This window comes from Sturnira hondurensis, unplaced genomic scaffold (genome assembly GCF_014824575.4).
Source record: "Sturnira hondurensis isolate 20B ecotype Veracruz unplaced genomic scaffold, ASM1482457v3 Scaffold0018728, whole genome shotgun sequence".
In the NCBI taxonomy this organism is placed as follows: Eukaryota; Metazoa; Chordata; class Mammalia; order Chiroptera; family Phyllostomidae; genus Sturnira; species Sturnira hondurensis.
Window position 1 is genome coordinate 7,874,571 of NW_028091359.1, and position 12,759 is coordinate 7,887,329.

Genomic DNA, 12,759 nt, shown 5'->3' on the forward strand with positions numbered 1-12,759 from the left:
GTAAAATCAAGAGCTTACAACAAATTCATGACAGAACCACAGACGTGATCAGAGCGTTGGGCTGTGCTGCTTCAGGAAACCATTACACCAGCATCCCTCCCCTGGATTTATTTCCTCCCACCTCCCGCCCCTCCGCTCCCATCCAGTCTGCTGTAGTTCCTCAGAGCTCTCTCCTGGGCCCTGATCTCTTTTCTTTTCACCCTATACCCTCTGTCTGGGCCAGATAACACTCTAAAAAAATCTTTATGTTTAGGACATACACCACTTCTCACTTCCGATCCCATATTCACACACAACTGTCTTCTCGATGTCCAACTTCTCAAATGCCCAAGTCAAACCTTTGGTCCAATTTACCCCAGAGCCTCAAAGATGATCTCCCTTTAGGCTAGAAACCTGGAAGTCTTTTTGGACATCTCCATCTCCCTGGCCCCACAATGGCCGAGAACCACTGATCAGACAGGCACCTCAGTGTACCATGAATGGGTTCACTCTGCCCATTCCCATTGCCTCCACCTACTCCAAGCTCCCATCTCCTTGCCCTGGAGAGTGAGGTCCCTGTGCTGGTTCTCCATCCGCGGATGTCCCCTCATGTTCACCTGTACGTTGAGCCCATTTCCTACTCAGTTCATTTTCTACCAGGCGACCACAGCCACCTTCATAAGATGCAACTAGGGTCACATCACCCCTAGGTTAAAACCTTTCCCTGGGTCCCCACTGTACCCAAGACTGTGTTCAAAATGCTGAACCAGACGTCGAACACCCAGCCCGCTTAGGTTCATTCATACCAGAAACTCCTCCCCACATCAGGGAGTTCCCACCTGGTCTGCCCTTTGTAGAAAGAGTGTTTTACAGCGTTCCATATTTCCCAGCTTGCGTACACACATGACCATGTATGCACCAGCACAAAGTCCCTTTTGCTGCCCATCTCCTACTTATCCTTGATGCTTGGTTTAAATGGCATTTCCTTGGGGAAGCTTTCTGACCCCCTACCGCAGGACCCTCAGGTGAACGCACTCAGAGAGCCTGCATCGTGTTTTAATTAGTGCTATTTTAATGCAGGGGTGTCAAACTCATTTTCACCAGGGGTCACGTCAGCCTCACAGTTGCCTTCGAAGGGCCAAAATAATTTTAGGACTGTAAAAATATAACTACCCCATAACTAGGGACAAGGAGCTCTACATTCGTCCCTTTGAAGGCAACCGTGAGGCTGATGTGGCCCCTGGTGAAAATAAGTTTGACACCCCTGTTTTAATGTATATCTTCCCCTATTATTAAGAATCCAATAAATCATATTTAACTAAAGGAACAAAGAGGTGGAAGGAGGAAGGAGCAGGAGGAAGGAGCCAAGCAAAAGCCGTTTACAGCCTGTAGCTTGCACCACCCCCACTGCTCCCCACTCCATTGTTGGTGGGGCCAGTATGAGAGGAGACGGAAGAGAAACAAGCAGAGCTCACACGGGAGTTGGAGTTGAGAATAACAAGCCAAGGAGGTGAAAGGACCACTACGTGATGCTCTTCATCTGCGCCCATTTTTTTCTCTTTTTATTTCTTGCCCCAAACGGACAAGGAAGGGGATTGTGGAAAAGGGAGGTGTGGGTGAAACCACACAGCCTTTTTGTATGCAGGCAAGTCACTCAACATTCGTGGACTGGACTTCCTGGTCCACAAGGATATAAAACAAGATCATCCCAGAGGGTCCCCCTGGCTCCCGCATTGTGAGTCTTTGTGGGACAGTGGTGGCTCAGAACTGAGGCACCCCCTCTATACTGCCTCCGCCAGCATCTGAACGGAGACACAGCACGTCTCCACACACTGGGGGTCCCCCAGTAAGTTCCTTCACTACATGTGTTAAAAGATGCAAAGCTGAATTGCTCGGAGCTCCTGGGGAATATGCCGGCTCCTGGGGAGGGGAGAATTCGGCCCCGCCTCCACTGCCAACCCGGCTGTGAAACTGGTTTCCTGAGGGGAATGAATGCTGAAGGTAGAAATCACTCAAAGCACATAATTTAAGTATCAGTGACTAAAGAGATCCAGTGAAAGCAATTCAGAATAGAAATGCCTACTCTTCAAGGCCTCCCCTGCAAAAAATTTTTTTCAGTTAAAATATTACTTTCCATGGAAACAAATCATGTTCCTTTCCGTTCAATATACATGGTGGGGAAAGTAGACTTACAGTTGTGAGTATGTGAAACCCAGAGTTTATTCTTGTATTGTTTTCATTACTGTATTATTATTTTCCATACCAACAACTGTAAGCCTGCTTTTGTCCCACCCTGTATTTCCGAGGCGGGTATTTCCCACGCTTCCTGAATCCCACTCTGCTGGGCTGGTTCTGTTTTTCGGTGCATCCTAGACACTCCACGGAGACAGGCAGAATTACACGCAAATACACAAAGTTACATGTTCACTCACAGGCAACTTCAGAGATCATCTGCTCGGTGGAACAGATGTTAACTCACTTAAACCAACAGGAGCATTTATAACACAGAATGAGAGGCCAGCAAGGATCTCATGAAGCAAACTAGATAGGTTTGTTACCGTGGCCAGAAGCAATGACAGACCCCTAGTTAATGAACTAAAGAGTGATTTATGCTGATTGTCAAATTTGTCAGCATCTTTGGGAAAGACCTGCATTGTGTTTGGGAAAGCTATTCCTATCCACCTGGTGCACTTAGTCCATGTGGCCGCCCAAAGCAGAAGACTGAAGAGGACCATTCAGCAAGAAATTCTCCTTCGCCCTGGCGGTCCTGCCAGGGCTCAGAAGGACAGTGCACATGTTCACTGGTACGAGCCACACAGGATTGGACCAACGGATAAGTCTTCTCATCAACAGTAGAGGCCCAGACAATAGTTGTACCGGCATTAAAAAAAAATTAAACTCAGAAATCCGCGTTGACATCAAGCAACAGCTCTCAGACTACTTACGTCAGTGTCGGGTCCCTTGTCCGCACCCGGACAAGAAAATGTGACAAATTCATGGCACCTCTTGTGAACCACAAAACAGCAAACTGGCGGAGAGAAAAGAAAGTCAAAATCAGAATAAACCAGATTTAGTATACAAGCTCTGTTTTCCAAAAGGGTTACGGACTGTTCATTCGCAATCAAAATTAACTTCACTACAGAATCTTGAATGGCAGTCAGAAGGCACTGCATTCAAGACGCAGCAACACTCGGTGTTGACCGGGCTCTGATACCGGAACCGTACAATGCATGCACTGACAGGCCCCGGAAACCGACCTGAAATTCTCTTTCTTTGCAGTTGAAGGTGAGCAGGCTAGAGACTGAGTGTAAGGCAGTTTCTCAAGGTACAAAGAGCAAGAATCAGAATTTAATCTACTTTGCACTGTCCTACACCAACACAATCATGCTCATATAAATGTTTATAAGTATTACACCCTGTAGGTGACATAAACTATAAAGAGTTTATAACTATAAATAATATATGGGTGTCCCTAAGTGTGGGTTACAGAAGCTCCTCAGCAAACTTCCGGACCTGAGAAACTCATTAAGACACAGACCCTGTCCACGGAGAACAGCTATTTGAAATAAGGAAAGGCTGGGGAACCCCTCACACCTTCTTGTTTCTGCCTTCTTGCCATAACTATAGAATGGAGGGGGAAGAAAGGGGAGAAAATGGAAGGGAGAGAAAGAGAAGAGAGAATGGGGAGGTAATGGGGGAAGTGGGGAGGGGAGATGGATAAAGCCCAGAGGATGGAGATGTGGGTACGCCAAGTCAGGAAAGTAGAATAAGGGCTGTTTGGTTTTTTTCCTTTTTAAATAGTTAACTTTTAAGGTGCTCATAATACAATGTCATGGTGCAAGTACATTTTTTAAAAAAGAAAATGCAGGCTTGCTATCGAGCAGGCAGAGTTGGGCCTTCGGGGGAACCAACCTTAAGAACCTGACAACTGAAGGTCTCTTAAAAGAGCATCCCTTTAGAGGCGGAGATGAAGGGTTCTTGTTCACTGCCCGCCATGCACCATCGGGGCGGGAGGCGGTGGGTGTGGCCCACGGAGGAGAGCCCCCCAGACCCTCAGGCCAGGGCCTCTCCACCACATCCCTGCCAGAGCTCTGTGGCACTGCGAGGGCACACACGACCCCTCTGCCCGGGCACAGAGTCACCTTTCACTCCCTGGAATTGGGGAAGAAATTACTAGAGAAGGAGGCTCACAGGAGCCTCACTGCTCCACTGTCCTCATGTATTACGGACGTGGCGTTTGGAAGGGAAAATAAACATTCTGATTCCCTGCTTAATCGTTCAAATGTGCAGGGTCTTTCGTCTTTTTTCCTTTTTTTAAATCCATCTCTGCGTTTATTAAGAAAACCTGTATTTATCAAATCCCTTTGGAAGGACAGTTTTTTTATCTGTCCTTTCTACCCTTACTTACCCATCCATGCAATTATATGTCTCCATAGTATTCTACTATATGCCCCCCCAAAATTAAATCAACTTCATCCGAAAAACCAGGCCCTCAAGGCACAGCATAATTAATGAGGAAGCAAAAAGCCCCACCACTGATCCCAAACACTTCTTCCCAGCCTGCCTTAGAGAAGCTTCCCCAACCTTCCACAAAAGTCTCGGACCCAGCAGGGCCCGAGTATCCTACAGGATGTGGAGAAAAGGGCCATGTCTTCCCAGAGAGCCATGTAGACATGAGCTCCCTGCAGGATGAAGACCCCGCAGGTCTGTTCAAGACTGAGGATTCAGAACAGGTGGTCTTCAAAGGCAGCTACAGACCAGACCTACGCCTGAGTGACTGACTGAGGAGAGACAGCTGGGTTAGCCCCACCCCACCTGATCTCCAGGGAGGGGAGCAGGGAAGAGGAGCTCCCTGGTACTGGCTGACTCCGGCTTTGGCCGGGAAAGGCTGTCTCAGAAAACTAAGGAAAGGCCAGAGATTCCAAAATCACCAATGGCTGGCCTTGACCTTTAGTTTCAAGTTCCAAACTAAATTGGGTAATGCATATTTTGCATATGATGTGAACATTTGAGGAGTCTTGCTACTGTCACTGGAAAATGAGGGAAAGACAATAAATAAAGCAAGAGAATGCGTTGGGTCGACCTGGAGATTGGATAGCACAGACTTTCCTGAGGTTGAAATCAGGAGCTATGGTTTTCACCTTTTTTATTTTGGAGTTCTAAAGGTCTTCATCTCACCATGTTATGGGGAACAAGGGGAACTGGGGAGCAGGCGAGGGAATAAGGTGCTACTTGTCACAGGGTATGCACCCTTGTCACAATAAATAGTTGCCTGGCCTTGGCTGGCGGAAAGGCCACATTAAGACAGCAACCACTCAGCTGGAAGATGTGCAGGCATAAGTCACAATGGATTCCTCCTGCTCCGTGCTTGGTCCTGGAGCTGGACCGTTGGCCCTTGAAGAAGTCCTTGCTTAAGCAAGCACAGGCTGGCCAATCAGACTCTGAGATGGAGCCTAACGTTCAAAGACTTTGGGGCCCCTCTGCTTGTATAACCAAATGAGAGGTTTTAAACTAGGAAGCTGTCCTGCAGCTTAAAGTCACAAAGTAAACCTCCATTCAATTATTTTCTAAGCACAAAACCGCTTTCCTCTAATCCTCGCTGTGATACGCTTATGCTGCCCAACAGCGATGGCTCCCCTCACACACGAAATACACAAATTGCACCAAGCAAATGACGCGGGCGGACAAAAATAACCACCGTCTTGGCCTAATCGTGCTCCTCAACGTCACGTGGCTTTAAAACTGAGACTGCTCAGTCTACTGATCCGTATCACACACTAATCTTACTTATGGAAGGGAACAAAATGGAAGTTAAGGAGAGTTTTGGCCACCTGTTGAAAGTAGGGTTCAGAGACAGAACCGTGGTGTCACCTACGTTTGCCTCGAGAATTCATAAAAACTTCACAAAGAAATAGCAGGTGTGTTGTGCCATTGCTGTGCTGACAATGATGCTGGTTCTCAGTTGTGCCCATTAGTTCAAAAGGAATGATGCTCAGCAAACGGCAGCCTGACAGCCAAACGCCCCGAGAGGGAGAAACGCCACTCTCTTCTGAGACTGTACGTCCCCTCCCCTGGTGAATGTGATAAGAGCCCATTTAGCTGTAGTGAGTTTTGGCCCATTGGACACACCTGGGTGACCTGAGACTGCTCTGTGTCAGATGTCGTCATCACACAAATGGGTGACTTGGGACTCTTGATACTGAACGATGTTTGCTAGCACGGCCTTGGGCAACTGGTAACTCCAGAGACATTCTCCGTACTCCATCCATGCACAGAGCTTCACTAGGGCGAAGCAGTGCTACGTATAAAGGAGTCAGCTGCAGCTAAGATTCCTGCTCACCAATTCGAATTCCTCCTCTGGACCGCCACCAACCCTGGTCACTCACCCACCACGCAGGCGCAGCCGTGGCTGCTGCGTGAGAGAGAACTTGAAGGTTCTCCACTTCACACCCACTGGCAGGCTGTTATTAAGAGGAAAGAAGAAAAATACCCAGTGATGGCAAGGGCGAGGAGAAACTAGAGCCCTCGAACATTTCTGTTGAGAGCACAGAATGGTACAGTTGCCATGGAAAAGAGTTGGCTGTATCTCGAAAAGTAAACGGAATGACCTAAGGTCTGACATGCCCCCGAGACATCGGGTCACGTAATCTGCCTGTAAAATGCGCTGCCTCCGTGTCTGCTGGACCACGGCTGCCATGTTCCCTGAGGGGAAGAACTGCATACTCACGTGTCACTTTCTACTTCTCTAAAAAACAGGATTTCACCATGGAGGCTCAACTCTGCAGTATTTAGAACTCAGGTCATAGTCATGTGCCGCACCTGCGTACCCATGGTTTCAGTCACCTATGGCCAACCACATCCCAAAAATATTAAATGAGAAATCCCCAGAATGAACCATGTATAACTCTTAAAACTGCACTCTGGTCTGATTTAGTGTGCTGGGATCTCATGCTGCCCCGCCCCAGCCCACTCGGACACAGATGACCCCTTCTTCCTGCTGTGGACACTCCCTGCCCGTCAGTCACGCAGTGGCTGTCTGGGTTACAGATCAGTTGTCAGGGTACTGCAGTGCCTGTGTTTAGATCACCTGTATTTTACGTAATAATGGCCCCAAGCTCTGGCAATTCAGATAGGCCAAAGTGAAGCCGTAAAGTGACTCCTGTAAGTGAGAAGGTGAAAGTTCTTGACTTAATAAGGCATCTTATCGGCTCGCATCGCCATAAGAAGGATGAGTACAGTACAGTAAGATATTTTGAAAGAGACCACATTCACGTAACTTTTATTAGAGTATATTTTTATAATGGGTCTTCATTAATTATTGTTAATCTCTTACTATGCCTAATGTATAAATGGAACTTTATCACAGGTACGTGTGTACAGGAAAAAGCATATTCTGTGTCTGCAGGGTTCAGTACTAGCCCGGGTTTTCGGTGTCTCTGGGGTCTAGGAACACAGCTCCTGTGAATAAATGGAGACTACTGTGTGCATAAAAGTTCCCTGTTACCCAAAATTAATGGGGTGAAAGTCATTATGTAACAAGTCCTGAATCCAAGAAAGAACCTACTAAATGTAATGGTTCAACTTTGTTTAAAACAGAAGACTGGGGGCTGAGCTTCCAAGAGCTCCTTTTTAACACGCATAAATGGTTGCCATCGTGTGAGGTGGTTTTAATTAAACTTTGCTTAGCTGGGAGGGATTAACGAAAGGGAGCGTCACATCGGAACACAAGGAGAATGAAAATCTCTAAGGCAAGTGAACTGCTTTCAGCTTCGTAGGGAAAAGTAATGAAAAACGGAGCTTATTTTATATTTGCATGTTAAAAGAAAATTATTGGTTTCAGATGTGTAACAGTGAAAGCATTCCTCTCGCGGGATACACATTACCGTTGTCTAAAAACAAATCAAATCGATGTGCTCTATGACACAACATTAGGAGGGCCATTCTCCAGGCAGCACACTGATGCCTCCTCGAATGCATTTGGGTGCTGCTCGCATTAAACGCTTCCCCAAACCCCAGCGTTCCCCCTTCTGACCAGCACCCCTCATCTCCCCCCCTTCCTCAGGAGAATCGTTACTAACCTTTTCTCAACTTCCCTTCCTCTAGCGTCACCACGTCTGACTCATGCTTCCTTTCTGCACCCCTCCCTGGCTGGATAGGAGATACACTTGGAAGAAGGAGCTGAGGGATCGACTGTGAGGTGCGAGGGGAAGGGGGGTCAAGGTGGCCCCCAGGTGATCAGCCAGAGCAACTGTGAAAGTGGTGTCACCATCGTGGAAACAAGAGGGGAGCCTTAAGATGAGCGTGAGAGCACAGAAGACCAAGGAGTGGGGGGAAGAGAGGGAGTTGGGAGCGGGGAGAGAGAGAAACACCAAGTCTCCATGCTGGCAGGGCTCTCAGCTCCAGACTTCTCAGTTATGGGAACCATCAAATACCCTTTAAAGATGTCATTTTCTTCACATATACCCACACCTTCATATATGTGGCATATATTTATATGTCCTGAACACACAAGATCATATCATACATGCATTTTATCATTTATGCATGTTTGACCTGACTTTTCTGTACTTGAAACAGAAAGAATCCTAAATGACAAAGTGAAGGGCAGGGTGTGGGAAATGAAGGGAGGAGACCAGGAGGTAAGAAAGAATTAACTTGGACTTGGGGACTCGCAGCCTGGGTAAGCTGTCCACAGAAATTACACAGGCTGAAGGAGGAGAAACTATTCTTTGTGTTGTACAAACTAGGTTTTAGTTTAGGCAAGTTGAGTACAACTTGATTTAGTGTGCTGCTGGGTCTCCCAGATAGCCCTGTCAGACAAGCAAGTGGAACGTCAAGGTTAGAGGTCCGAAGACAGCTGGGAACTGCAGGCCAGGTTTTGGAGGCATCTATGTGATTTGACAGCTGAAGGCAACATGGTGAATGAGGACTCCAAGCAGCAGCGGGGAGTCCTGGGGACACCCACATTTGTGGCTGGTGGGAAGATGCAGGCGGTCTGGGAGACAAAAGAGTCAGGAGAGAGCCGGGGCCTGGGGCTGAGGGAAAAAACAATTTTGAGACAAGCTTTGAGGATCACCAGCCCATTACCACCCCAGAGCCACACACCCGGAGGGACAGAGCTAACACCGACAGACAACTGCTGAACAGTCTCCTTCACTCAGTTCAACTCACCGCACATTCCACACCCCAGAACCGAAATGAAGTAAACGCTTCTGATACCAACTACCAATACACAGTAATGAAATCTTAATACCTTGAGTAACTGCAGTACAATGGCCTATCTGTTTCATGGAAACAAAACCAAAATCTCTTAAGGGTAAGTTTATGACAAATCACACCAGCAGGTGTGAGAAGCGACCTTCGGCATTCACCTTCACAAAGGATATCACTGATTTAAAAGGCAGTAGACACCACTGAGGGTCTGACGATGATAGAATCGGATGAGACCTCAGAAAGAACCTACTGCAGCGGTTTCCAAACAGGAAGCCTTTTGGGTGGGCGGGTCAGGGACTGGGTGGGTGAATAACGAGGCCGTGCCTCTTCCCTGCCACTGTGCTTTCCTTGTTCAGTCCTAGGCTGCGGTTCTATTCTTAAAGTTCTGATATCCTGGCAGCCACACCAACAGTCAACAGCCTTAGCACATATTTGTTCAGTAAACAAACCATTTGGTTACAAAGCTGAAGGTCAAGGGCAGAGTAAAGGTATCCCTTCACAGGAATACATGTGAAGCTCCCGGTAGAAAGAAGGAAGGCTGGCAGATGTGTGAGGACTTGGGGTTTAATAACCCAAAGGGAGCTTTGCAATTACAGGACTAAAACGTTCGGGGTGTCTGCCTAGTAGAGATGGGGAAGCCACTAAGAAGAATGGGTGGGCATCCTGAATGCAGGGTCTAGGAAGACAGCAGGCTTGGTTGGTGAGACAAGGAGTCGGCAAGGGAGCAGAGGCAAGTCTAGGAGAGGGGCAGGCTGAGAAGCAGAGCCCTGAAACAGAAAGGTGGGGTGTTCCAAGGAGGAAGGCGTTTTCAGTAGTGTCGCTCTCACAAGACGTCAGGGAGAAGTTGATGGAGGCAAGTCTAGTCGACCAGGGACTGGAGGGCCATATACCAGCCATGGTTTTGACCGTGGTAAAAACAGAGAAACAGAACACAGGGATTAACAAGAAATCTGGTAGTAAAACAGAGGCAATGGGTAGGGAACATTCAGTTCAGTTGAATTCTGGTCAACAAATATTTACTGAGCAACAATTACATGCCCCAAATGGTGATAGGTCCATCCCATCCATCCTGGGGATGGTCAAAGTCAACATGGTTCAGGTCCCTCCACAAGCTTAGAGTCTAGTTTGGAAAACTTCGAGATTGTAAAGGCAGTACAGTCAAGTCTCCCTATGGCCTGTGAGCACCCAGGGACTGGCTCTCATCCCAGTCTCAAGTTCACTGAAGCCTCGTGGCAGAAATGACGATCTTGGCCAGGCCGGAAAAGGACAAAAAGTCAAGGGACTTGTCCCCATCAAGTGAAGGCAGTCATGTGACAGTCTGCAGTAACATCTATGTAAAGTTATGAAAATGGGCGTGGCCCCCTCATGCAGACTACGAGGGAGGTAGCAGGTCAGAGGAAAAGCAAGCACTGATGGAAATTCCATTCATATCTCAACCAAGAAAATACTGCTTTTGGTCACGGTTCAAGGAAGGAAGTTACGAAGTTGTTCCAAACATTGTAATAAATGTGCTCATTTTAGAGTGTAGTGAGGTTTATTTTATTATTATTACTATTATTACTATTATTTTGTTAGTTTGTTTTAGCCATATAATTGCAAAGGTCTTGTGGCTAAGTGAGGGAAAAAGTGTTTTACAGGGTTTGGTTTGATTTCAGTCTCGGGACTGAAAGAGGATGTTAACATTTAGTTACAAAAGTAGGACGCAACAAAAAGAAACAGGGTGCAGTGTTACTACTGAAATTACAGAGCGACCACCAAGCAAGGGTAATTTTTAATTCTTAGAGATAAATGCATGCGCAAAGTTTCCATGAATAAAATGCTTTCATGTTCTCGAAATGACATGGAGTGTGTGAGAAAATCTGTCCCTATTATGTAAATTTTTACCCAGGTAGCACTTCCTTCTGTGTATCTTGGAGAACAGTTCAAAAGAAGCCTTTCTACACTAATTGTCCCCTTTTTATCAAATATGTTGGGAACTAATAAAGCATCAGGGATGTGGAATACAACATAATTATAAAGCAATGCGGCCAAATATTTCCAAAAAGGAAATCGGAAGGTGTCCAAGGGATTCCAATGCCCATGGGTAACAGTGGTGAGCAACTGGGAGAAACTCTGCACAAAGGAACCTGGGAAGTTTTCATACAAATAAGGACACAAGGCATGGACAGCAGCAGGGAAGCAGTGGAAAAAAAAAACACAACCCCATAAAACAAATGCGCTGCACTTCTAAACAGCATGCCAGAAACTAGAAGGCAAAGTAAATTTTTTAAAAATATGAATTGTTAGTCAGAATGTTAAGACCAAGTGGCTTTTTAATCTACACTTAGAAGCTTCAAAAACCTTACATTTGACATTAATCTTCACAAAGAGCTATTTACCGACTTTAAAAGATGTGCACGTGGTGGTTGTTTGCTTGCTTGTTTGGTTAGTTTGTGTTTCCCCTGGGGGAGTGTTTGCTAAGGATACAGGCCACAGTGGTGAATGGATTGTGCCCAGCATGGTGCTTAAGATGATTCCATCTTACTTTTCTTTCTTTCTGTTCATATCTGTTTTCAACCACTGATGTATTAACTAAAAATATAACCTTAAAGATAATGTTCCTAGTAACAAGCTACGAGCTCCTGAAGTGATTTCTGAATCATCACCATAAAAAAGGTCTTAGTGCATATTTGGAATTTGTTGTTACACTGTAAGCCCATCAGGTATTTAATACAGTTCTCATGACTCATGCTGCCAGATACTCAGCCATGGGGTGTAGACAGAAACTAGAAAACAACTCACAAATGCTTGAGGACAGTAACTGAGACAAATGTAAGAGCAAAACACACTCAACAATTAATTCAAAGAAAATGATGGCAGATGTGCATTAAAATGCAGCCCAAAGAATGTTTATAACAACATTACATATAATGTCAAGAAATTAGAAGGAAACTAAGAGTCCAAATGGAAATGTAGGTTAGCAGGCATCCGTCTGATAAAACACTACCGTAGGACTGTTCCAAAAGCACGCTTACTGCCTCAAGGAGACAACTAAGAGGCATCATTGAGTCGAAGGAAGGAAAACTGGCTGCAGGAGCACGGTATACGTTTTAAATGCACATATAAAGCCACACATCAAACTGGGAACTGTAATTACCCTCACTGGGTGGGATGAGAGTGCTGTCACAACACAATTTCCAAAAATGCAAAACATGACCCTCGAGACAAATACAGAATAAAGGTGTTGAAACTATTCACCTTGTTAACTAGCAGACCACTAAGCTGGTAGAGCTGGTGGGCTCGAGGAGAACTGAGTCCACCCGGAAAGGCACTGTGAACCAGGCTGGCAGCGGCGGGGAGCAGGACGAGGCCAGTGTTCCAAGGGGGACCTGTGTTGATGGGGGCATGACTCTGACAATGCTGGAAACCACTGACTCGTGCACTTTAAATGAGCGAATCATATACTATGCAAATTACACGATATCAAAGTTAGTTTTAAAAAGCTAAAACTAGTGCATTATGTGGGATATAAAACTGAAACTCAGGGACGCAGACAGACGCCAGCATGGCAGTGACCAGAGAAGGGGG

The 12,759-nt window shown here is 46.3% G+C and overlaps 1 protein-coding gene across 1 annotated transcript in view; it reads right to left on the reverse strand.

Annotated features, from left to right (window-relative positions):
* Nucleotides 1-12,759, reverse strand: part of PRKCA (protein kinase C alpha) — a 361,661-nt gene that overhangs the window by 210,267 nt on the left and 138,635 nt on the right. Inside the window, exon 3 of the mRNA XM_037070270.1 lies at nt 2,925-3,007. Coding sequence (XP_036926165.1) covers nt 2,925-3,007 — 83 coding nt within the window. The remainder of the gene's footprint in view (nt 1-2,924; nt 3,008-12,759) is intronic.